The sequence below is a fragment of the Passer domesticus genome, chromosome 28 (assembly GCF_036417665.1).
Source record: "Passer domesticus isolate bPasDom1 chromosome 28, bPasDom1.hap1, whole genome shotgun sequence".
NCBI lineage: Eukaryota > Metazoa > Chordata > Aves > Passeriformes > Passeridae > Passer > Passer domesticus.
The window spans coordinates 2,235,082-2,260,585 of record NC_087501.1 but is presented as its reverse complement, the minus strand read 5'-3'; the positions used below and the strand labels follow the sequence as shown (position 1 = coordinate 2,260,585).

The 25,504-nt window shown below is 55.3% G+C and overlaps 1 protein-coding gene across 9 annotated transcripts; it reads right to left on the bottom strand.

Annotated features, from left to right (window-relative positions):
- Nucleotides 1–450: 450 nt before the first annotated feature.
- OGDH (oxoglutarate dehydrogenase) lies at nt 451–25,048 on the bottom strand. Of its 9 annotated transcripts, none has more exons than XM_064400210.1 (24): nt 24,945–25,048; nt 21,676–21,925; nt 17,036–17,224; nt 16,552–16,642; nt 12,957–13,001; nt 10,540–10,655; nt 9,320–9,474; nt 8,777–8,923; nt 8,239–8,329; nt 7,216–7,395; nt 6,068–6,196; nt 5,391–5,570; nt 5,092–5,244; nt 4,313–4,415; nt 3,972–4,100; nt 3,470–3,620; nt 3,247–3,374; nt 2,981–3,159; nt 2,801–2,872; nt 2,237–2,359; nt 1,525–1,597; nt 1,012–1,175; nt 763–917; nt 451–679 (listed from the first exon to the last, which is right to left on the bottom strand). In XM_064400210.1, exons 2-24 carry the CDS (start codon nt 21,895–21,897, stop codon nt 559–561), a joined length of 3,096 nt encoding a protein of 1,031 aa, XP_064256280.1. In that variant the 5' UTR covers nt 21,898–21,925; nt 24,945–25,048; the 3' UTR covers nt 451–558. The 9 variants fall into 9 exon arrangements, with proteins under 9 accessions (XP_064256280.1, XP_064256276.1, XP_064256279.1 ...); XM_064400206.1 differs by lacking the exon at nt 16,552–16,642 and adding an exon at nt 16,331–16,433; XM_064400209.1 differs by having other exon boundaries at nt 24,931–25,019.
- Nucleotides 25,049–25,504: the final 456 nt, after the last annotated feature.

Below are 25,504 nucleotides of genomic sequence, written 5' to 3'. Positions count from 1 at the left end.
CTCGGGGGTGCCGACACCTCCCTCGACCCCATGAGAGGACACGGCCCCCAGCACCAGCCCCGTGTGTCGCTGGGGGATGGTGCAGACACAGAGGGGAGAACACGCTCCCCGGGGACAGGCAAAGCTGAGACACGGGCACAGCGCTGTCACACCTGCCCTGCCTCCTTCCTCCCCATCTCCTTCCTCCAAGAGGCAGTGGCTGTGCCCGGGCACATCCAAGACCGACAGGAACTGGGAAGAACCCGACTCACTGCTGGACACGCCCACAGAGGAGCTGTGGGGAGCAGCCCCTGGGCTCTGGGCCCCCTTGGGCGGGGGGTCTGGGACACCCCCAGAGAGGAGCCCAGGGAGCAGACAGACATTCCAGGGGTCTGGGGGGCCATGGCTCTTACCCACCAGACCCTCTGGAACCACCCTGCCGCGAGGCAGACACGACTCCAGGCACCAGCGTGGGGTTGACAAGATCTGTAGTTGAGGGTGGGGGTGGGGGAGGCGAGCGAAGGACAGACAGACAGACGGACAGACAGACGGAGGAGCATGCTGCGCCGCGCTGGGCGCTCAGGCCAGGTCCTTGAAGGCATCCAGGTTGAAGGCCGTGTCGAGGAGCCGCTGCAGCTCTGTCAGGTGGGTTTTCTTATTGCCAGTGGCAGGGGCGGCTGCCGGCTCCCGCCCCGCGTACCTGCCGGGGAGAAGGTGTGCCATGAGAAGGGCGTGTGCCCAGCAGTGCCCTCCCAGCCTCTCGGGCACCCCCTGCGTCCTCACCAGACAGGCTTGGCGCGGTTGATGGTGGTGCGAAGCCGGGGTTTGACGTAGTCGTAGTAGCCCTGGTTCTTGTGCTCCTCCTGGCACCACACCAGCTCGGCAGCCGGGTATTTCTCGGCTTCCCGCTGGAGGAGGTCGAAGGGGAACGGGGAGAGCTGTGGGGGGACACAGAGTGGTGTCACAGGAGACACGGGGCAGGGTCTGAGGGGCTGCAGAACCCCCAGGGCAGCAGGGCAGGACCCTGCTCACCTGCTCCACCCTGGTGATGGCCACGTCAGCCTCCATCTGCCGGGCCTTGCGCTCGCGGGTCAGGTCGTAGTACACCTTGCCAGTGCAGAACAGCACCCGCTTCACCTGCTCGGGGTTCTGGGCTGCGGGGCCGCTGTCGGGGATGACACGGAGGAAGTGGGTGCCTGCCAAGGAAGAGAGCAGCACCCTGAGCCACGCCAGCCCCTTCCACGAGCCTGAGAGGCAGAGCCAGGTGACCCAGGTACAGGCACAACTCCCACTGCAAACCATCACGTGCCACTCGGGGCTGCCAAATCCCAGCGCGAGTGGCTGCTGATGGGGGAAGCACCACGGAGCCAAGTCTCAGCCCCAGTGAGGTTCTGGTGTGCCAAGGAGAAGGTCCTGGCCTCACTCGGCCAGCCTCCAGCGTGGGGAGGCTGCTGCCAGGCAGACTTTACCCAAGGCCACAGGCTCCTGCCCTTCACCCTGTGGGGTGGTGTGGGGGGAACACAGGCAGCTCCGTGCTACTCGTACCTGGCAGCATGTCGTCAAAGCTGGAGCGGGCTTCGGGGTGGCGCAGCAGCGACTTTGGAGTGAAGATTATCAGCTGGAGTGGGGGAGAAGAGGCAGAGCAAGGTGGTCAGCCCTGCCAGAAACACCTCCCCTGCAAGCCAGAGCTGGAGCAGCCACCTGCCTGCCCTCCCCTGCCCATCCTGCCCCAGCAAGGGAGCAGCTGCCAGGGATTTGCTTCTCACTCAGCTGCAGTGCTCTGCCAGATTGGGCACCCGTTCCTGACAGCACCAACCATCCCAGCTGGGATGTCCCCTGGGGAAGAGGCGGAGGGGCTGCCAGGGACCTGCCTCTCCCATGGCTGGAGCTGACTGGAACTGCCTGAAGGAGGTTATGTAGCAGTTGGCTCTAACAGCCCTGACCTCCCCGTGGAGCTCGGGAAGGGGTCACAGCCCTTGCAGCCCACACGAGACAGCAGCTGCACATGAAGTGCCAAGCCAGTCCTGAGCACCATGGCCAGGCAGCAGCCAACAGCCCAGGTCCGAGGTGCAGGAAGAAACTGCCCCCAGCCCAATCCCAGCCCAGGGAAACACCCAGCAGGAGCACAGAGCCCTGCTGGGCACCATGCTGGGCACGGAGCTGCTGCCCCCAGCCCAATCCCAGTCCAGGGAAACACCCAGCAGGAGCACAGAGCCCTGCTGGGCACCATGCTGGGCACGGAGCTGCTGGCACTGACCGGTTTGCGGAAGGGCAGGAGGATCTGGCGCCGCAGGACGTGGAAGAAGTTGGCTGGAGTGGAGCAGTTCACGACGATCCAGTTGCACTCATAGAGCTGACGCACGTCAAAGTCATCCAGCTTCTGCCTTGGCCAGCACGGGTCAGGGGATTTCAGGAAACACAAGGTACCTCTTGGCCTTGTGGCTCCAGCAGCAGGCAGAGGAGTAATCCCCAATCCTCCCTCCCTTCCCTCACTCTCCAGAGCACACAGAGACCCACAGAGATCTTGGAGAGGCAACAGGGCTGTGCCCTCCACCTTAGTCTGGCCATGGGGGTGGCCAGCAACCCCCTCTAATGCCACTTTCAGGGCCACCTCTCCCTTGGACTATGCCATGGCCACAGATTCCGTGGAGGTGCAGCCTGGGCACCAGGTTCAGGCCCTTTCCCCAAAGCCTCTGGCCATGCCTCCTGCCTTCAGCTCCCACTGTGCTAAGCCCACACGGGTGTTTCTGCCCTCCACCGAGCCCAATCCAGAGCACAGGAGGGCCAGGCTGAGCAGCACACCATGGGGGCCACCACTCACAGGGAAGACATCGGGATCATCGTTGCACATCTGCAGGAATCGCTCTGGGCGGGCAGAGGAGTGCTCAGGACCCTGTGGGCACCAAGAAGGGGGATGGTCATTGCAGGCCAAGGCAAGCATGAGAACCTGAAGTCAGGAACCCTGCTGTCCAGGGTTCCACCACCTCCAGGGAGTCCTTACCATGCCCTCCATGCCGTGGGGAAGCAGCAGGACAATGCCGTTCTGCCTGACCCACTTGGCCTGCCCGGGACAGATGAACTGGTCGATGATGCATTGAGCAGTGTTGTGGAAATCCCCAAACTGGGCTTCCCAGAGCACCAGGGCATTGGGACTGGCCATGGCAAAGCCCAGCTCAAATCCTGAGGAACAGAAGAGCAGTGAGAGGGTTGGGTTACCCTTCCAGAGCAGCCTCCCCCTGGCCAGTGAGCACAGGCCTACTGACTCACCCAAAACACCATACTCTGACAGGGAGCTGTTGCAGACAGTGTAGGGAGCCTGGTTGGGCCAGAGGTGGTTCATGGGGATACAGGTCCTCTTGTCCACGTTCTGATCATGCAGGACATGGTGGCGATGGCTGGAAAAGGGAGAAGAGTAACTTCACCGTCAGCCTTTGGATCCCTTCCAGAAGGGCTGGAATTGCCTTTAAAGCCTCCAAAATCAGGGCTTTACCTAAATGTCCCCCTTTCAACGTCCTGGCCGCTGAGGCGGATGTGGATGCCCTCTTTGAGCAGGGAGCCAAATGCCATGTACTCTGCTAGGGCCCAGTCCACCGTCCTGTTCTTCACCATCTCCCCGCGCGTTTTCAGAATGCGGCTCAGACCTGCCGGGACAGGAGCACAGGAGCTGGGTCACAGCCAGCACGGGACAGAGCTCCAGTGACACCAGGTTTGCTCCACAAGCAGCCCACGGACTGACAGACTGCAAGTGCCACGGGCAGAGGAATGGATTCAGCTCTTCTGGAGGGATGAATCATGGATGAGGAAATCAGGACTGCAGGGAAGGATCAGCTCCAAAGCAGAGCTGTTCCTTGGTTCACTTCCCTTACCCACAGCTCCCTCGTGAACAAGTTCTCATAAGAGTCTAGGTGAGAAAGAACCTTAAAAATCCCAGCCCTATCTCACATCTCTCTGGAACAAATGCCCAGTCTGGCCCAGCTTTCACAAGCTCCTACCTCCATGGATAGTGAAATCCTCCACTGGCACCGAGCTGGCCACTTGGCCAATGTGTGTCAGGTCCTCTTCGTTGAGGCCAGTGGAAGGGCAGGTCATGCTCCGGGGCTGCCCATCCAAAGTGAAGAAACCTGCCAGAAGAGAAACACCACGCTGCAGGAGATGTGCCAGATCCGTGGGAAGACCTCAGGTCATGGACACCCTCAAGCAAAGGCAGGGACAGCAGGAACAGGAAGAGCACCACTAAGTTCCCCTGTGTGGTGACTTACTAGAAAATCTCTGCCATGGATCTAGAGGGGCTGGGTGCCTTGCTGTGGCCTCCAAATTGCTGCTAGTGCCTTACCTGGCCAAGGTGAGTCCAGCCAGTGCTTGATGTGCAAGATCTTCTCATCCTTGGATCTGGCATGGGCTTCCTCACAAATCTTATCATACTTGGCAATTTCCTCCTGAAAGGCAGAACCAAGAGGCAGAAAAACATTAATGGGAGATCTCCAAACAAGGGTGTTGAGCCTGAGGACCTTGGTAAGCTTGCAAGAGTTGCTGGAGGTGGTCCCCACCACAGGAAGTCCCAAAGCTGTACAGTCCAGCCTCAGAGAGCACAGCCACAGCTGCGACCCCTGTGCCCCAGGGCATGGCTCTGCTATGCTCAGAGCTGACATCTTATGTCCAACCCTACTGGTGCAGAAAGGTGGTGCCAGGGCAGAGCTGGCAGAACCTCTGCCTCGTGAGCTGCCCAAGCAGCAGAACCAGGACAGGATCTGCTCCAGATACCCGTGGGCACAGCAACCCTGAGCACTGGGAGCTGCCTGTGCTGCAGTGGCCCAGAGCTGCATGGCCTGCTCCACACTGATCACAGGGTGATCCTTGAACTAGATGTTCCTGCACTGTGCAGAGCTGGCACAGTTCAAGGACAAACCTTGGCTCTGAACTCCATCACTGCCAGGTCTGCAGCGCACACCCAACCACAGCACAGCTCTGCCACCTTTAGGTTGCAAGCACAAGAACTTCTTGTAGGCCCATGTGGGCCCTGCATATGGTTCACAGCCAGGTCTGAACCACATAAGTAGTTTTCCCTGGAGATGCCACCAGCAGTTTTCCCCTTTCAGGCCCCACAGACAGTACCTCATACTCCGGCTGATTTACCACCCCCTGGGAAATCAGCAGCTCTGCGTATTTCTGCAACACTGGCTTCTGTTTCCGGATCTGCTTGTACATCAGGGGCTGTGTGAACATAGGTTCATCCATCTCATTGTGCCCGTTGCGCCTGTAACAAACCTGCCAGGAAAGGAAAGATGCCTGCTTGTGACCTACCACTCCAAAAGCACTCGGGAGCTACCTGGCTCATGTGAGGGAGGGTCCTAAACAACCCAGGAGGGACCCAAGCACACCCCTGGGCAGAGTCCCAGCCCCACATCCCTTACCAAATCCACCACCACGTCCTTGTGGAAGGTGCTTCGCCACTCTGCTGCCACGTTGCAGACGTAGACGACGGCCTCGGGGTCGTCGGCGTTGACGTGGAAGATGGGCGCGTTGACCACGCGGGCCACGTCGGTCGGGTACGGCGAGGAGCGCGCCATGCGCGGGTCTGTCGTGAAGCCAATCTGCAGTGGGGGCACACAGGACAGGCACGGTGTTACCAATGCATCTGGGATACAGCGTGGCTAGGCTGCTCCTTTTTGGACACCGACAGCACAGCTGGCTCAGCGTGAGGCAGCTGCACTTTGCTGTCTCAGGAAACTGTCCACACAGTTTCAGCTGCTGCAGCTGGGCTGTGGATGCAAAACCTGACTGTCTCCTGTGTCTGCACACAGTGGCACATCCTGATACCTGCTGCAGCTGTGGGGGACAGGCTGGTCCCAGTGAAACGCCTCTGGTTTCCGTAGACAGGATTGGCCCTGTCAGATCTCACACACTGAGCATCAGGTTGCGTCACCTCTGCACCAGACTGGGCTCAAAAGCTGCTGCTGTTGAGCAGCTGGATGAGAAGTGCCCCCTGCTGACCCCAGGTTAGGGCTCCTGCCACCAACACTGGCAGGGAAACAGCTGCTGCTGGCTCCCTGCCCCAGGGAGCCACAGGCAGAGGGTACCTGCTCCTCACCTGGTTGTTGACCACAACGTGGACAGTGCCGTGGGTGGTGTAGGAGGGAAGGTCGCTCAGGTGAAATGTCTCGTACACAATGCCCTGCCCTGCAAATGCAGCATCTCCGTGCAGGAGGATGGACATCACCTGCGAGAGGGGAAGCCGTGGTGGTCATCAGGGACACAGAGGAGGGCACCACCAGGAAAGGGCCCAGCTCTCCTCCCCACAGGGAGCTTTCAGCATCCCAGAAAGGACATAGAGCAGCTCATCAACACATGCAGTGCTTTCCCAGGGGATGGGAGGGGAGTCAGCCATGGCTGACACACCACTGGGCAGACTGTGGCCACCAGCCCCCCTCACAGCAAGGGCAGCACACTTGGGGCACCCTGAGCAGACAGCAAAACAACACCCAGTATGCCCCAGCTGGGCAGCAAGTCCCATTCCCAAATACATACACCCCAAAGCAAAACCTTTTTCTCACTGGAGGAAGAAGAGAAGAAACGCTGCTCTTCACACTTTCAACCCAGAAGCCCCGGGGGCAGCAGAGGGCCCAGGAGCTCCAGAGCCACTGATGTTATTTTGTCACCATCCCAGGGGCTGGCTAAGGACACCGCCTGCCAGGCGAGGACAGGATCACTCTATTTATATCCAGCCCTTGGGGTGTAGGAGGGAGGGAAGCACTTTGGATCTCACTCTTCCACTTGGGATTGGAGACAGGTCTGCAGTGAATCACACAGCACACAGCTCCCCACAGCCCCTTCCCCGAGGTGTGGAGAACTGCCTTCTGTTGCCAGTTCCAGCTTTCCCAGTCCCAGGAATGGTTATCTCTAGTCACATTGAGATCCTGCTGCCAGGCCCTCCAAGGTGTGGTGCTTGGATTGCCTTGGGGTTCCCCTCATTCCCTGTCTTCCAGTCAGGGCTTGTGCATTTGCTGTGCCCACAGCCCAGCTCAGTTCAGAGATTAAGAAAGCAGCAAAAGGAGCCTAGGGTGGGCAAGCCCCTCCCAAAGTTATCTCCAAAAACAAAAGGGAAGGCTGGGGGAGCAAAGTCAGGGTGACAGCAGGGGAAGGGGCACATCACACAGTGGGAAAGTGAAGTAACTTGTCTGCTATCTCCACCAAAATCCATCCAGCCTAGGCCACTACACACACCTGAGCAGCACTCACCTTCTTCCCCTCCGTGTCCCCACAGTAAAACTGCTCTGCCTTAGTCTTGCCTTGCACAACAGGATCAGCTGCTTCCAAGTGGGAAGGGTTTGCCACCAAGGAGAGGGTGATGTTCCTGTCGGTGACGCGGTTAATCCGCCGGTGGTACATTCCCAGGTGGTACTTCACGTCACCAGAGCCCTGGTGGAGGGGACAAGAGAGTCACCCCAGGAGCAGGAGTGGCTTTTGGGGCGTGGAAGGAGCCACAGGAGTGCTGACCCCAAGGCTGGAAGAGGGGGGCATTTTTTGGAGGCACTGCCACGGCACAGCAGGCACTCACTCAGGAGCTGAACTGGCACCCAGGAAAGCCAAACCACCACCAACTTCAGACATGCACCCAGCCCATCCAAACACAGCTGAAGGTGTGGGGGAGGAAGCAAGTGTGGTGGGTTGGGCAAAGACCCTGAATAACAAGTAATGCTTGCCTGAGCTCTACCCACACTGCAGCAGCATGGCCGTCCATGGCACCATGCCCAGTATTTGGCCAGGTAGCCTGCCAGGGCACCTCGAGGCCCCAGGCTGTGCTTTCTCACCTTGAAATCCCACTGAAGGTCATGGCAGGATCAAACCAGCCCAGCCCAGCTTCCCAAAAGCTAAATCATGCCAGCTTATGATGCTGAAGCTTTGGAGCATGAGTTTATTGCAGAGACAGAGCTGCTTTTGGAGCTGCTTTAGAAGCCCTGGGGACCAGGGGGACAAATAAACTTCTGCTCCTGGCCACCTCTCAGCAACCACCCTGGAGAGCTGCCAGCAGCCAGGTTTGTGCTGGAGACAATGGCACATGCCACCCCCAGGACAGGCAGGGCCAGACCAGCACTGGCACCTCTACAAAGGCTCCCATCACCCAGGTGTGCTTGCAACATGGAATTCCTGCAACACCGGTGCCACTGAGTGACACCAGAAGTGGCACAATCCAGCCACAGCCCTTGGGGACTGCCCAGGGACAGGCAGCAGCAGCCTGCTGCAGGCAGGAGAGCAGCTCACCTCATCAGCAGCCTCCAGCTTGGAGTCAAACTGGCAGAAGATCTGCTCCAGCTCTTTCCTGATCACGTTGGCAAGAACATTCAGGCGTCCCCTGCAAAAGCAAGGCCACTGCTGACAGCCACTGAGTGCTGATGGTGATCTACAACCCCCACTGCCACAGGCCACACCTCCTCAGATGGCTGTGGGGTCACCCAGACACGGGGACTCCCCAGGAGGAGTCTGAAGATCCCTCAGCACAGGGATGGTTTGGCCAACACCACATCCTACATACTTGCTGAGATGCCCCAGAGTGGGTGGGTGCTGGGATTCCAGCTGTGACCTCAAGCCACCACCCCTCTCCAGATGAATTTACAAAGAAGCTGGAAAAATCCTGATGAGCAGAGAGCAGCTAAGGCCTGACCTCTCCAGCTGAGATTCATCACCAACCAAGGTCAATTTGGTGATGGCAGAAACCAGTGTGCCCCCCAGTACCAACCCCAGCAGCATCCTCCCACCTTCTACCCACAGCAGGCAGCAGCATGGCTAGAGGCAAGGTTACCTGTGGGGCATTCCCATGATCACATAATCCACTCCCTTCTCACTTGACTTATCAATAATGGTCTTTAAGGCTGGGATCAGCACTTCGCATCCCTCCAGACCAAAACGCTTCTCTGAAGACCATTTCCTGTGGAGGAACTCCTCAAACCTAGGAGGCAAAGGCAGGGAGGGATCAACGAGGGCAGAAACCAGAGAAGGGACAGCGACTGCACCAAGGGAGCCACAGCACTGCCTGATGCTCTAGCTGGCACCATGCAGTGCTCAACAGTCACTTCAGAGTCTTCCCACAGAGCTCAGCTGGCCATTTCCCCCCACTCCAACACCATGCTGCACTTAATCCTCATTTTTAGACCTTTTCTTTCAGGATCATCAACATTTCAGGCTGTTTGCCAGCACCAGAGCCTGCCAGACAGTGGCATCAACCTGCTCATTAAGCTGACGGCGACAGATGATGCCAAGATGTGACTCAGCTGGTGACTGCATCCCTCTGGCTGGGAGCAAAGCTCCTGGGGAAGGTGAGGAGAGGGTGAAGCCCCCAGGGTACCTGGTGGAGCGGACCAGCCGGGCCAGCAGCGTGCGCTTCTCTTCGTTGGTGAACTGCATGATGCCTGGGGTCTCAAACTTCTGCCGGATCCACTGGCACTGCTCCAGGTCGTTAATGAACATGAACTCCACGCCGATGTGCTGGCAGTATGCCATCTGCTCCCAAGGGAAATGAGGAGCCATCAGGCAACAGCACCAGGGCTTCAGCACCTCAAACCCCCAAAGCACTCCACTGGATCACAGGGCTCTTCATTTCCCCTTTCAGCCAAGGAGCCCTTCCATGCCAGCAGAGACATCAACCCTCATGCCTGGAGCTGGAGGGGGGTCCTGGGGGAACCCAGCTGCCAGCCCTGCAACAGCCCCACCTGAGGAGCCTTGTTTGAGTTGTATTCCCAGGAAAAGGGATGTGGCAGGACATGTTCCAGGATGCTGCAGGCCAGCTTGGACTGTGCACACGACCCAGCATCAAGCTGTTTAATTCCCCTTCTCTGAGGGGCCCACAATCAAATCCTTTACATTCACCTCAGAGGAGGGATTTTCCCTCTTCATGGCATCACCTGTGAGCAGTCCAAAATCCCACATCACAGGGCAGGGGAGAATCAGGAGAAGCTCCTCCCACAATGAGGAGCCCATTCCTGCAGATGGGCTAAGATGCTGGCAGAGTTTTGCTTCTTCCAAGGTCAACTAGTCTCAGCAGAGACCATCTGAGCAGCCTGCAGTGTGCCTGAGAGCTGCTTGAGATCAATCCAAGCACAGGAGGGGATGAAATTTGGCAGAAAAGGGGAACTGCCTGTATGAGTTGGAAGCCCCAGGGGTCTCAAACCTGCACCAAGACCCTCTGATGGACGCCCATGCAGGACAGCAACACTGCTGCAGTGCCTGAAGAGGGGATCACTGGCCTCCAGCCCACTCCTGTGCTCTGCAAGTACCAGCTGCTGCTTCAAACTGGAAAGCATAGCTGGAGAGGTTTCAAAAAAGGCAATATCCAGCTGCCTGGGGCTTGCTCCACCTTGGGCAAAGCAAGTGCACTGCTGCAATGCAGCAAAAGCTGGAGACAATCAGAGACGAGCAGGTTACTCGAGGTGACTCTTGTGAGTGGGGAGAAGCAGTTCCCAAAGTGAAAATCTTAAAAAGTGCAGGTTGACCCAGGACTTTCCAAAGATAAGGAAAGTCTCTGCCCCTGGCTGCACCCAGATGTGGTGAGAGCCCTGCCCTCCTCACCTCCAGCCGACGGATGATTTCCCGGAGTGGAAGAGCTGATTCATTTCCGCCGATGAAAGTGGTCGTGGGCAAGTGGAAAACTTTGTCCAGGTCAGATTCATCCAGACCATAAAAGCCTGCAGGATTTGTCATGGGTGGGAGAAGCAAGAGAAAGAAGGAAGGAAGAGGGACGTGGATACCGTCACACAGGGACCAGGTACGTTTGGGAGAAGTGGGGAAGGGACAAAAAAAAAAGCAGCATAAAAAAATAATAAGCATGAAGGAGGTTTATATGGATAAAAACCGAGCCATAATTAAACAAAAAGACATTAAGCACAGAACAATGAGTTATTACGGAAGGCACCGCAGGAAATGAACCACAAAGCAATGTATATGCATGGAAATGGGCAATTAAAATCCAGGGTGAGTCAGGGAGTTTGGAGCCCCAAGAACACAAAAACCACGCAACAAATTATAACAAAAGGGAGAGAAAAGAAACTGGAATTGAGGAGTCACCGAGCACATCAGAGGTGTCGGCACGTGGTGGGAATTAAAAATGGAGAGTCAATGCAGAGAAGGAAACAGTTAAAAGAGACACAACCAAACAGACAAACCCTCAAGGAGGGAGAGACAGAGAAACAAGAAAGAGAAAAGGCAACAGGGCTCTGATGGACTCTCCTGAATAGCTCAGCCCGGGAGCAGGGTGTCCAGCAGCCACTCTGGGGTTCAGCTGCCCAGGTACCCTTTCACCCTAATCAACAGCTTTTTAATTAGAGTTTTTGCCTAGCTCTGCTCAGCAAACCTGCACCCTCTGGTGCTAGCAGCTGACGACTTGGAGCAGCTCCTCCTCATGCTATAGGGCTGTGGGGAGCTGAGCTGGGCCTGGAGAGGGGCCAAGCAGGCCTCAAGAGCTGGAGGCTGGGATTTAGGGCTGCAGGTGAGCCCCACTGTAACCCAAAGCCAGCAGAGGTGCCTCACTACCTGCTGAAGCTCATGCTTGTCTCTGGGGAAACTGAGGCACAGAGGAGGAGGGACAGTGCTGACCTTGCTAAACCAATGCAGAAAGGCAGAAGCAGGTCCAGGAACTGGAGAGTCTCATGACCCTTCTGAAGCAGGAGCTTGGATGAAGGAGTCAGTCCGCAGCCCTGGCACCTTTTTCAGACTCCTGCACTCCCAACAAGGCCTGGTCTCAAGGTGTTTCCTAACCCCAGGGCAGGAGCACATACCACTACTCCTCCCAGCTTCCTCCAAACCAGCCCAGGAGCCCAGATTTTAGAGAGGGAGCTTTTAGAGGAGCTGTTCCTTTAGAGTGGGGATGGGGAACACCATCTAAGCATGGCAGGGCAGTGTAACCCACCTTCCCAAGGGGAATGGGAGGCAAAAACTGGCCCCTTCCTTGAGCTTCATGTTAAAAGTCTACCCCTTGCTGTCTGGTCAGGGATGGACAGTGAGCTGTAGACAGCCCAGCCCTGGAAGTGCTCAATGCCAGCCTTGGAGCAACCTGGTCTAGTGGACTGGGCAGTATGAAAGGCCCCTTCCAGCCCAAGCCAGCCTGTGAGTCCATGATGGCAGGGCTGGTCATGGCAGCCTTGAGGGGCAATCCAGGAACTGGAACACATTCCTGGCTGCCACTGCTGATCATCCCCTCTGCTCCTGGGACACTAGAGTTAAAGGAGAGGGAAGGAAGCCAGGCCCCAGCAGCTCTGCTCCAGAGCTATGCCTAGGAACAGTGAGCCAGACAGGAGTTGAGAGTTTAGCCCCACGTCTCTGGGGCTTCTCTTTGGTTCCCATTCAAACAGAAATCCCACACAAACTGCCTGCTGAAGGGCTTCAGGGAATCCTCAGTGACTTGCTGAAGCTTGCAGACCTGCAGCACAGGGCTTTGGCTTGTTCTGCTGTGATGCTTTGAAGACACTCTGGCACTCTTTGGGGAGTATCAGATTTTACAAGGAGTTTTAGGACATCTAAGCATCTTTGCTTCTTCTTGGCTGCAGCCTGACAGCTCTGACAACACTCAGTATTTATAGGCAGCAACGCCATCAGATGGAGGAAGACAAGGGACGAGCTGCCAAATTTTCCCTGTGACAAAACCAGCAGAAGACAGCTTGGATTTTTAGGAGTCTTGAACCAATGAGGGAGATTGAGGCCTTGTAAAATTAATATTCACAACAAAACATGTACTCTAGCAAGCCAGGCATGCAAACACAGTATAGAAAAGGCCAGCAAGGCTCAAACTGAGGATTCATACAAGGCAAAGTGTCACTAACCACACACCTACATCAAGACTTTGAGTAGAAATTAAAAATAAAACACGTCACAAAACTCAGGAGTGGTGGGAGATGGGAGGGATCCACTTTACCAGCTCAGTTCATGCCCAGAATAACCTATTCAAAGAGAGTCCTGCACTCCAGAGGGTTAAGGGCTCATTAATTGCATACCTCCTACTGTTAACACTCTCAGCCGCTCCTTGAACACTGCGAGGTCTGGGGAGGGCAGGGAGGGGGATGCAGAAAGGGAGAAGACAGAGAGATGCAGTCAAAGTTAGTAAAAAAATCTGAAACTGTGAAAACTAGTCACGGAAAGCACAAGTCAAAAAAAATACAGTATTTAAAATACAGGCAAAATCCATCAGAGGCAAAAGGGCAGGGATGGAGGATGACTATGCACTAGGCAGAGGAGGAATCCTGGTGGCAAGTCTGATGAGAGGAGGGAGGAGCAGGAGGGGAAGGGGCCATCAGACACTGGGGAGTAGTAGAGCTGCATGGTTTGAGATCTCCTCTTGCACCTTGATGGGAGAGAGGGTGGCCTGGCATCTTCATCTGCCACGACCAAAAGCATCCTGCCAAGCTGCATCCCTGTGCAGAAGCTGGGAGCTGCCTCCCACCAACACCTGCTCCAGGGGTTTGCTCTGCTCCTGCTGCTGGGAGGATTTCAAGGTCAAGATGCTGCCTTTGCACAGAGGAGGAGGATTGGGGTGTTGACAAGAAGCTCATGAGGAAGACAGCGAAGATGGCAGCACAGCAGGCATGCACAGCTGCCTCTCTGCAGCATGCTTGGTGCAGCTGGGAGTGCCAGCACACTGCAACAGTGGGCAAGCATGCAGCACCAGAGCTGCCTGCCCAGCTAGGTTAGGAGACCCAAGTGCCTCAATCTCACCTAGGTTACAAAAAGGCCTTGGAAACACTTGTCATTTGGGTCAGCAGGGAAAATCAGGCACTTCCCCAAAGAGGGGGAAAGGAAGGTGGGAGCACCTGAAGCCCAGGTCCCTGCAGGGGCTTGCCTGGCTCTTCCTGAGCTGGAGGAGGATTTCCATCAATTCCCCTTGGCAGCTGCCTTCCACGGGGAGAAAGACAGACAGACAGAGACTTAGACACACACAGCCTTCCATACACCACCCAGATTTCAGTGTGCTAAGGTACTATTTCTTTCTTTCTTCCTATTTCCAGGGTCATACTGAGTTCCTGTAGTCATCCTGTCCTAGTTTTACACACTTACCATGCCAGACCAGCTGCAGTGGAAGACCAGGATGAGATTTCTACTTTTTTAATAGGAAAGACAAGAGAAAGGAGAATTGGGTGGCTCCAGCCCCACCACTCCTCAGATTGAGTAGCCCTGGGCAGGTTTTCTGCCTCTGACATTTTCCCCAAAGATGGCACTGCTTAATCCAAAGAGAGCTTTCAAACCAGAGCCAAACCAGTTGCTAAACAAAAGGCAATGGAGAAGGATCAATTTCTGAGATCAGAAATTTGAATCACAGCACTGCCACAAACTGTTGGCAACTGTGATCACACCACAAAAGCTGACCTTTAAAGGACTCTGCTGCTCAGAAAGAAGAAACAAGATTGTTTCCAAGTTTCAAAACCACTCCTGTCATTAACCGCCCTGTCAAGTGCTACACATTCCTTCAAAGCAAAAGCCCCTCTGCTATGGAAACAGGCTGGGAAAGCCAGGAGTGTCAGGTTTGGAGGACAGAAAGCCCCAGGAGATCCTGCTGTGACCTTTCAGTCTATAAAGGGACTTATGGGAAAGGAGCAGAGAGTCTTTTTGCCAGGGTCTGCAGTGCCAGGACCAGGGACAAGGGTTGCACACTGACTAAGGGCATGTCAGTGATTGGACATAAGGAAGAAATTCTTCCCTGTGAGGGTGGTGAGGCCCTAGCACAGGCTTCCCAGAGTAGCTGTGGATGCCCTATTCCTGGAAATTCCAAGGACAGGTTGGACAGGGCTTGGAGCAACCTGGTCTGGTGGAAGGTGTCCCTGCCTGTGGCAGCGTGGTTAGACCAGTTGCCCTCCTAAGCTCCCTTCAACCCAGACCACTCTGTGAGTTTAGGACTTCCTGAGCAGCACAGAACTCTGCTCCCCACACCAGGCTCCCTTTCCTGCTGAGGGAAAGCTGTCACTGCCACCACTCACAGCTGACTTGCTCTGGGTTTCACCCAGACCCTGCTCTACTCTCAAAAGGGATACAAATCCACCAGGCATAAAGCTTCAGGGCTCTCCTCTCCTACTCTTCTGCAGAACTGTAGTGCCCACAGCAGAGGCCAAAAACCCTGAGATGGAAAAGCCTTTCCTCATCCTCTCCACTACCCAGACATGGTAAGTGGCTTTAAATTCACCTAAAAAGTCTTCCTGCCTTCCTCACAATGCTGACTACGAGCACGTGTGCCTTCTCCCACAGCTGGGTTCACAGCCATCATCTCCAAACCTCTTGCCATCAAAAAATCTCAGGACAGGACACACTCCTAGCTGGAGCTGGATGGCTCCTGAGGTTTCATCCAAGGTTTGGTCTTCCAGAGAAGCATGTCAGAGTCCAGACTATGGGATGAAGCAATTTCCTCATCATCCAGTGAACTGGTCCAACCAAAACCTACTCCCTTTCCCTATGGCTCCTGGTACATGTAATGCTGTCCGAAGGTCCAGCAGGTCCAGGGCTGGTGTCCCTGTGCTGGCAGATGAATAAGGAATCAAGGAGGTTTACATGCACCGTGCTGTGTTGATTGGCAAGGTTAGTAATCATCACTGCTGCTCTACTCTACGTTAGGAGCATGAGCATGCCTCTGGAGCACTCGGAGTGCCAGGGAACCACCCTGGGAAGCACCAGGGAGGTGACAGAGTCCAGCAACCTCATCCTGGCTAGGAGAATGGTAGCAAACCACAGAAATCAGCTCTAAAGCACATGGAGAGGTGCTGGGTTTAAGCACTTTCAGATCAGGGTTTCAAGTCCTGGGAACCACACACACTTCTGTACAACACTCGTGCAGCTCTCACTCAAACGCATTGGAATTTCCACCTCTCTACTGGGACAGGAATGCATCCCAAAGCTTCCTTGTTATGATCACCAGGAGGGACTCACAGCTCTGTCTTGGACAATTAAAGATTTTACAGATGCTGTGACAAGCTGGAAGTTCAGGAGGGCAGCCTCAGCCCTGCAGAGATGAACCCAGTACATTCACCCCCAGCTCTGAGGGTCCCCAAGGGCAGCAAGAAGAGCTGAGAGAACAGACCTCCAGCTCTCACCAACAAAAAACCTCTCTGCTTTGCATTTCTAGAAGATGCAATTGCTTCCAGCCCTTCTGGGTGAGCAAGATCAGTGATAACACTGATTGGCACTGGTTGAAGAAACATGAGCTGAGCACTGGAGTGGCAGCAGGAGGATGGCAGCACTGCACTGCTGCTGCTACCAGCAACTACAATTTTAGTGATCATTACTAAGGAAACTTCAGACCCCTGGCCTGTGAAGCAATCTACCTACGAAGCTGTGAAAGAGAGGGGAGCTCAAGCAATGCAGCACCAACTGCTCTCAAAGCCCTCACCCAGTTTGTCTGTGGATGTGACAATATCGGCTGGAAGGGAGGAGTCCAGATCTGCATCCAAGATGCCCAGTGGATCGAGTTGTGCTACATGATGCCCTCGAATCTATGAAATGCATCAGGAATGGAAAGGAGAGCAGGAACCGAAAGGGAGAGAAAAACAAAAGAGGGGAGGGGTAAAAAAGTTAAATTACATTAGAATTAATTTGCAGAGTAATTCTCACCGACGTTTGGAGAAACAGTTACTGGCGCATCATCAAAATTTACACAACTAATGCCGAGAGGATCAAGCTTTGCAATGTGGTGACCCCTGACCTGGAAGCAACAACACAGATTAGTCATTAAAACAAGTTAACTGCAGAGACATTCCATTCCTCGGAAGTTCCAGGAGGAAGCAGGATGGCAGGAGCCCATGGCACTGGGGCAGCATTCCAGACAGAAGCAAACCACCCAGTGTGGAGCAGACCTCCCCCTCCCTGCACCCTGTTTGAATGACAATAGCTTTAATCTTCCTATTGTCCAGCAAAGCATCAGCTGAGCTTCCTCCCAGCAGATCAGCTGCTCCTATTCCTAAGGAGGCAGCCCAGCTCCTATCCTGCATGCTCTCCATGCAAACATGTGCACCATTCACAGTAACTCCAGCCCACCTCAGCCCCTGCAAGCCCCTCTGCAAAGGACGTGACCCTCCTCAGCACAAAGTCCCCTTACCTGATATGCCCTGATGAGAGACTGCACTGCAAGATGGTCCTCCACCAGTTTATCCACGTTAGGCTGTGCCTGAACCAGGGACTGGGCTTGGGACAGGGTGGAGAGGCTGGTGGTCAGTGGTGGGGGGCTTTGGTAGGCAGTGCCTGGAGCAGCTCCAGCGTTGGCGTTGCGAAAAAAGATGTCCCATGACTAGGAAAAAAGAAAGAAGAGAGGTGAGCAGGGTCTTCACTTGCAGTCCAAACACCTCCTCCAGTCAAGGCTGACAGAGGTCTCAACTTTACTGCCAAAGCAGGGGACAGAACTGCCTCCTCCCCTGCACCTCAGCTCCACGCAGCTGCTGCGGAAAGCACCCACCTGCCTTGAACAAAAGAGCAACAAAGCTCTCCCACTATTCCAGCTGCATCACCAGCCCACTTCCCATCCACCTGGATTGCTTCTTTTGGCACGAGGCCAACACCAGAGCCACCCCTCCCTTGGCAGTGGCAGCAGGACAGGACAGAGTGACAGCCCATCCCCTGGCTCTGCTCCTGGGACTGCTGCTCTGCACTTACAGCTCATCTCCTTCTCCCCTGGGGAGGCCACTGCTCAATAAATTCCCCAATATTTTCTGAAAAATCAAATACACCTCTTCCTCTTTCCATGGTCTGAATGGCCAGAGACCTAAATCCCAGCATAAGCTGTGTTGTTCAGCCCTCAACCAGCAATGTTTTTATTTTTCTCTCTCTTCTTCAATTTTCCCCCATCCTTTTGGTGACACCAGTGACAGCACTACAGAGGTACTCCCATACCAGCTCTCCAAGGCAGCTGCCTCCTCTGCTCCCTTTGCAGATGGGCATTTCTAGGTGTTAAGAACACAAATCAAAACTGGAAAAAAGCCCTGGACAGACTTGGTGTACTGTCATACCTTTCCAGCACTGTCTGAAAAGCCTGGAAGTGTCCCAGGCCAAACCCAAGTTAACCAGTCTCCTTGTAGAAGCACCAAGGGATTTGGGGAAGGAGAGAGCCTGGCCAAACAAAGTCCAATGCACATTCCTCCCATCACGTGTCTGCCTGGTCTAACGTGCCACCAAATGATGACAAAGGATGAGGGCACAGCAGAAGAGCCAGCACAGAACCAGGAAGCTGCTACAGCAAACAAATCCCATGGGATTTGCATGCTGGCTTCAGCCCAAGGGTCTCTCCACCACCTGGGAGCTTGGCATGCTGCACCTTGGAGAGCAGCCTTGGCAATGGGACATGGGCAAAGCCCAGCCATCCCCAGAGTGTTTAAATCAAGCAGAAAAGTGCTCTCAAAGCAGGGGTTGCTTGGGGCAGAAAACAGTTTTTATGCCCTGGAAGCAGGGTGGAAAGGACTGAAAATGTGCCCTTTGCTGGAGTTGGCCCAGCTCAGCTGTTCCCCCTGGAGCTCCTCTGGTTGCAGCACCCATCACATGGCCCAGGAAGGTATTTCCAGTCCCAGTTTACCCAAACACCCCATTGTCCCATCACATGACTGCACAAGGCGAGTAAATTTAGAAACAGGTCACGCTAAAGGAACATAAATAAGATCTGGAACATTTTGACACTGTAACTGATAAACAATCACTCCCCCAAGGGGAAAAAAAAAGGGAAGACAGAAAACACCCAACCTTCCTCTGACTGCTAAAGGAAATTTCAGTGGGAAAAGAGGGAGAGCTGCTTTTTGTTCCATCCCAGCCCTTCCTTTCCACAGGCTCACAGAGCTCCTGGGTGCCCCCAAAGCCATCAGCTCCTGCAAATGGAGGGACAAGCACTCAGGGATGGGCTCTGTGCCCTTGGGATGGAGAGGAACCTGGCTGGATGCTTTGCTCCATGGTTTAAGGCTGGTTCCTGTACTGGCAAATAAAGACAGCAAAGAGAAGGGGGGTGATGGGGACAGGGACAGAGCCAGGGGTGTTGCCTTTATAACCTTCTCCCTTCTGCCATTCATTTCTCCTGGAGTAGCAATCAGCTTCTGTTTTGGAAGGAAAAGTTCACTTTTTCTAACCCTAAGCTCTGCAAACAAGGTGTGGCACTTTCCCTGAGTGCTTTATTGTTCCACAGAATGATGCCTGGATGGCACAGGGCAGGCTAGGGCAGAGATAAGGGCCATAAAGACATCAGCTTTCAACCTGCTGATGTGGTTTTGAATTCAAGAGAATCCAAGGGCTATCCCAGGGGTTTCTGAGGAGCACAGAGGTGCCTCTGGAGCTCCCATCTCCCATGGGAGAGTTATCCTGCTTTATCATGGGAAGGAGAACTTTGAACTGAATCCAGCACCTGCCAAAGGTAACAGCAGTAATAAACTCATGGGGTTATTGTCCTCTGACTTTTCTGTGCCTGTGGCAGCTCTGTGAGTGCTCCACTCACTTTTATACCTTGTATAGATGCATACAGGATATAAGATACATAGATATACATTTTAGGTACAAGAGAGCTCAGATTCAAGGCATTTTTAGACAGTCCCACAACCTGGACTGGCTTTCCCAGTGCTCCTCCATGCACTGGCAAAGTGGGAATGGTGAACCAGCTGCCTGCCACACACCAGGACACTTCAGGCTTTAGAGGGATCCTGAGCTCAGTTCTGTGAGTGGAGCTCAGACTCCTCTACTGAGAACAGTCCCAAACCAGCTGACCAAGCCAAACCAGCACCTTCTACCAAATTCAGCTTCTGAAGAAAGGTGTGGGCTCATGCTGTCATGTCCCAGTTTCTCAGCTTGGAGGTGAGGCATGCAGAGCAAGAGGGGTGACATTTCCCATCCACTGAGGGTACTTCAGACTGCTTCCACCTGCAGCTCAGGCTGCCTCCTGCTCCTTCCCCTGCCACGGGCTCCAGAAGCATCAGCCCTGCTTGGCATGGTCTGCAGGCCTGGCAGCACCTCCTGCTCCAGCAGGGAGAAGATGATGAACACCAGAACTTAAGGCTGCAGGAGGAGGAGGAGTAGCCTGAACCAAATTTAAGGCAAATTTAATCTTTGCTAAGAGCAGGCAGTGAAGTAGCAACCAGTGGGTTCATTGCTGTGTCCTTTATCAACCTAGACAAGGACTTCAGTTTTCTGAAGGTGATGGGGTCATCAAACCCCTTTCAAATTAAAAAAGGGAATCCCAAACACTGGCAAGTTAAAGGGTCTGTGTTATGGGCTGTTTCACACACAGATCCATGGGGAGAGCTGTGTCCCTGTCACCCAGTTCAAGCCAAACACCAGTGCTGCTGCTAAGGGAGGCTGAACCTGCCTGAGATGTATGCAGCCACAGCTGTTTGGCCACCTTCCCTGAATGTTGCTCAGGGTATGGGGTGACAATGTGGGCTGTACCAAGCACCCAAGGTGGTCAAATGGAGGGCAGGAGGATGGTGTCCCCACTTTTAAGGGGATGCAGTCCCAGGAGCAAGCAGCACTGACTGACCCCGTGGCAGCCCACTGGCACCCATCCATCATGCCTTCACCTCCTCTTTCTCCCACTCTTCTCCGATTTTTATTATTCTACTGTTATTATTATCCAACTCTGCTCATTGGACTTGAAAACTAGAGCTCAGCTAAAGGATTCCATGTAGAACATGCTCTAAAATAATCTATTTTTTACCTTCTCTATTGTAAGCAAGCACTAAAGCTTGTTCTGCAGTTTAAACCCCTGGTGTCTACATGGAGGAAATGTATTCAGTGTGCTCAGCTGGCACCATCACACCAGCAGGAAGCCTCAGAGGTTTTTGGTGACAACAGCAAAGACACTCCAGCTCTTCCCAGTTGAATGTGTCCCTCTCCCTGGAGGGACACAGCACAGCAAGGAGCAGCTGGTCTCTGTGCTACACAGGGAGAGAAAAACCTCAGCCAGGTCCCCGTGACAGCCTGACTCCTTCCAAGAGCTCCACCCTAGGATCTGACCCTTCATCTGGCAGGACAGAGGCCAAGGCTTATCAGGGACAGCAGTGGCACTTTCCTCCCCTGGGCAGGGCACACAGCTGATGGAGCCTGCAAGCCAACACGACCAAGAGAGCTGCAAGCCCAGCCTGAGCACAGCAGCTCAGCGTCAGGGGACCCAGGAAAAGTGCAGAGAGGACAAAGGAGTGCAGAGAGGAGCTGGGAAGGAATCTTGGTAAACAGGTTGCTGGAACAAGGTGGAGTCCACACAAGAGACAAGGCCAGAATGAGGCCAAGATCAGCAATCTGTCTTTACACACAAGCTCAAAGCCAAGCTTAGCTACATCTGCCCCAACACAGAATACCACCCATGCCCGAGACAAAAAGGAAACCAGTCACGATGTAAAGAACCCTCCTTGCCCCTTCTCCCCATCCTCCATTCCAGAATCAATCCTCTTGATGAGCCACCAGAGATGGAAAAAATACAGCATTGGGAGCTTGCTACAAGTGGATTCCCAGAAGCATTCCTTGTATCCATTTGTGATCCAGGATGTTGCCCATGTGCCAAGCCCACGGCGTTTCCTCTTGGACAGAAAAAGCTCCTCTTGCTTCTTGCTCAAGGAATCACTGCTGCTCCTTTTGGGCAAAGCGAGGCAGAAGAACCATCCACAAACATCCAGCTCCTACTGACGAGTTCACTCCTCCTCAAGAGGTGGCACTTACCTGCACCCACTGTTCAGACACACAGAGAAGTGAAGGTGACGTCCTGGCAAGGTTGATCCTTACCTTATGTACACTTTTGGGATTTTCCAGCCAAGCATAATACATTTCCTCCACATAGTTTGAACTAGTCCCACTGAGAAATGGCTCGGCAGCCACGGGTGCACTGTAGCACCTGAGCTGTTGGAACGTCCTGGGTGCTGCCGGTCTGTGTTGGGAAAGTGTCTTTACAGTCTGGGAGGCCGTCAACGGCCTCAGTTTTGCTGCACAAGTCCTTAAGTTAAGCATTTTTGTCCTGTTTGCCTCACACAAGTTCCTGTTGAGGAAGAACAGAAAAGTGGGTTAGGAATTGCTGCAGGAGAGCATTGAACAGAGACCAGCCCCTCCCCGAGCACGGAGAACCCAGCTTAGGATCAGTTTTTAATTTGGATTGACCCATCCACCCTGTCCCACAGCCAGGTCCCTGATGGCTTGGGAAAGCAGTTTTTGCTCAGTACACTTGGCATGGCCAGGTTTGCCTCTCCTACCCCTGTCAGTGCAAAGTAAATCTGCTTGGAGGGTACCCAACACCGGCCTCGACTGAGCCACTGCACACCAAAGCCACCCACAACTCCTGATTTCAGTTTCTTCCATCACTCTCCTTCCCAGGTTGGTCTGGGCTTCCATTTCTATGACCACTCTGCTGGGCTGAGGTTTTCTTCTTAGTTGCTTGTGATGTGCACCAGGATAAGGATGGGAAGAAGCTGTCTACAGGGAGAATTGCTTGCAAAGCACTTGAGAAGTGGGCTCCAGGAAAGACTGTTGCTCCTCAAAAGCCCAGACTCAACAATATCAGTGCAGCTGAAAGACCCACAGAGGGACTCTCCCCTGCTTAGAGAACCCAGAAAAGTAACCCAGAGCCAGTGTGGGACCTTTGAGAGGTCCCACCTTGCAGCTTTCAGCAGGACGTGTACTGGGAGGCCTGGGGTCAGCTTGCACAGGGTCAGCCATGGGGTTTTACACACATCCAACCAACCCCCACAGCCCAAGGAAAGCACTGGAAATCACCCTGAAGGAAGTGCAGGCACTTGGAGCTGCCCTTTCCACCCGGCTCCTCCTGCAAGAGGCAGGAGCCAAGGCTAGAGGTGACCCAGCTGGCTGCTTTCCATGTCCCAGACCAGTCCAACGAGCCCCATGGCAAAGCACTCACCACGCCTTCAGCAGATTGAAATGAAATTTCACAAGGGGCTAGGAAAAAACAACACACCTTCACAGCCAGCCTTCCAGCTGAATCTAGCTCAGACGCTGATCTCTGCCCTGCAGTGACCAATGACAGGACACAAGGGCTGCATCAGGAGAGGTTCAGGTTAGATATTAGAAAAAGGCTCTTCACCCAGGGGAGTGGTCAAAGCACAAAGCCTGAGAGTTCAAAAAGCACTTAGACTGTGCTCTCAGGCACAGGGTGTGACTCCTGGGGAAGGTCCTGTGCAGGGTCAGCAGCTGGACTTGGTGACCCTTGTGGGTCCCTTCCATCTGAGCATATTCTGATTTTTTAATTCTGGCTGCCCAGCATGACAGGGGCAACACTTCCCACTGCAAACTGCAAGGTTTTGGTTCAAAGAGTCCGAGGAAGACCCAGAGTCCCCTGAATCCAAAGTGTTTGATGGATTTACCCACAGGAAAAAGGGAACCACTTGTTTCCACCCTGCCCACAAGAACACCTGGCAAGAAAGGCCAGCAGGAGCAGGACCACAAGTGCCACAGCCCTGGGGATTCCCCCAGCTCACCCTCATCAGATCTACACAGCAAAACACACACTGCTATTTTTCTGAAAGGCTAAAAGTCAGTGATGTTCAGCCTAGAGAAAAGAAGGCTCCAGGGAGTCCTTAGAGACCCCCACAGCCCCTAAAGGGGCTCCAAGAGAGCTGAGGAGGGACTTTAGACAGGGGCCTGGGATGACAGGACAAGGGGGAACAGCTTCCCACTGCCAGAGAGCAGGTTAGATGGGATACTGGGAGGAAGTTATTCCCTGGGATAAGACCCTGATCCTGGTTGCCCTGGATCCCTGGAAGTCTCCAAGGCCACGGTGGATGGGGTTTGGAGCAACCTGGGCTAGTGCAAGGTGTCCCTGGATGATCTTTAAGATCCTTTCCCACTCAAAGCACTCCATGATTCTGTGATATTTCAGAGAGCCAAGTGAATCCGGTGCCAGAGCACAGGCATGCATGTGGCAGGGAAAAAGCTTTAGGACAGAAGTGGCATCATCATCTCCAGTTTCACATCCAGTTTTGGTGCTGTCACTCAGCAGCATCCAGTGACCTCTCTGGAAAACAGTGAGGTTAATGCCAGAGTTTGACCCAAAGTGAGCAGAACCAGCTGCTCCCAGGCAGGAAAGGTTAGCGAGGAGCCTGGACAGAGACAGGCAATCCCAGCTGGAGCTGGGATGACTTCAAGCTGGATCAAAATAGAGAACCAGAAGCAAGGACGTAGGAAACCAAGTCTGAGATAAGGGATATCAGGGTCACACAGGAACGCAAAGGTCACACGAGGAGTGCCGATGAGGAGCTGCAGAGGGGACAGCCCGAACCTCACCGAAAGGTCACACCTCAGGAATGCCCGCAACAAACGACGGCCAAGAAGCAAATTAAAGCTAAATGTGACCCGGGATGGCAGGTACTTGCTAAGGACTTAGGAACACCTTCTAGGTTAAAAACAGCACAAATTCCACCTTCCAGGAAGCGGCGGGGCCAGCACCACCGGCTGCAGCCAGCTGATCCAGCACCGGGCACCCTCGGGCCGGCGAGGCCCTCAGAGCGGGCGGGGGCCGGGGCAGAGCTCCGCGGGCGCTGCAGGGCCGACCCCGGCCCAACCGGAGATGTCGGCGAGGCGCCGCGGGCTGGCACGGCGCTCCCCGAGCGGGCACACGGCGCGGAGCGGACGCGGAGCGGGCACACGGGCGGAGCGGGCCCGGGGCGGGCGCCGTGAGGGGAGCGGGAAGGGGCAGCGCGACCCCCGCCCCGCCCTGAGCGCGCGCCAGGCCCGCCCCCGCCCGCGCCCGCCAATCACCGCCCGCCGCCGCCGCCCCGGACCGGCGGCCCTCGCCGCCTATAGGCCCGAAGCGAACAGCTCAGCCTTCCCATTGGCCGCCGAGCTGCCCATCTCGCCACAGTCCCGCCCCCCGCTCCCCCATCCCAGGCGCCCGGGCGGCGCCAAGGACACCGGGGCGCGACCGCGGGCTACCGGCCCCGCGCGGCGCCCGGCGCGGCCCCCGCGCCGCTGCCGCTCCCGCCGCAGCCCCCAGCCCTGCCCGCGGCCCCCCCGCCCGGCTGGGCCCGGCCTCACCGTCCGGAACGCACCGGCGCGTCCGCACAGCCCGCTCGTGGTCCCGGCTCTGACAGCGGCCCCGAGCACCGGCCCCGCCCCGCCCCGCCTCTCCCTGGCGTCACTACGTCGCGTCGCCACGCCCCGTTTGCCACGCCCTTCGGTGCCGGTCCAATGCGCCTGCGCAGTCTGGAGTGTCGCTGTGGGCGGGGCCTGGCAAGGCTGTGGCGCAGGAGAGGCCTGGGGGCCTCACCATGGCCGGAGGATTGTCACCGGAGTTTGGGGACTCTGACCATGGCCGGAGGGCTCTGACCACAGCCTGGGGACTCTGACCATGGCCTGGGGACCCCACCATGGCCTGGGGACTGTCACCACAGTCTGGGGACTCTGACCATGGCCTGGGGACCTTGTACAGCCTGGGGACCCTGCCATGGCCGGGGAGCTCTGACCATGGCCTGGAGACTTCACCAAGACCAGGGAACTCTCACCGCGGCCTGGACACTTTGTGTGGGCTGGGGACCCTGCCATGGCCTGGGAACTGTCACCGCGGCCTTGGAACCCTGCCATGGTCGGGGGACTGTCACTGCCCCCTGGA

Excerpts from the sequence above, each read along its gene's own strand:
- OGDH (XM_064400206.1), bottom strand. The coding sequence starts at position 21,897 with ATGCTTAACTTAAGGACTTGTGCAGCAAAACTGAGGCCGTTGACGGCC. Across the intron at positions 16,434-17,035 it reads CTCTCATCAGGGCATATCAG|ATTCGAGGGCATCATGTAGC; the intron begins GTAAGGGGACTT and ends TGCATTTCATAG. Across the intron at positions 918-1,011 it reads CCATCACCAGGGTGGAGCAG|CTCTCCCCGTTCCCCTTCGA; the intron begins GTGAGCAGGGTC and ends GTCCCCCCACAG.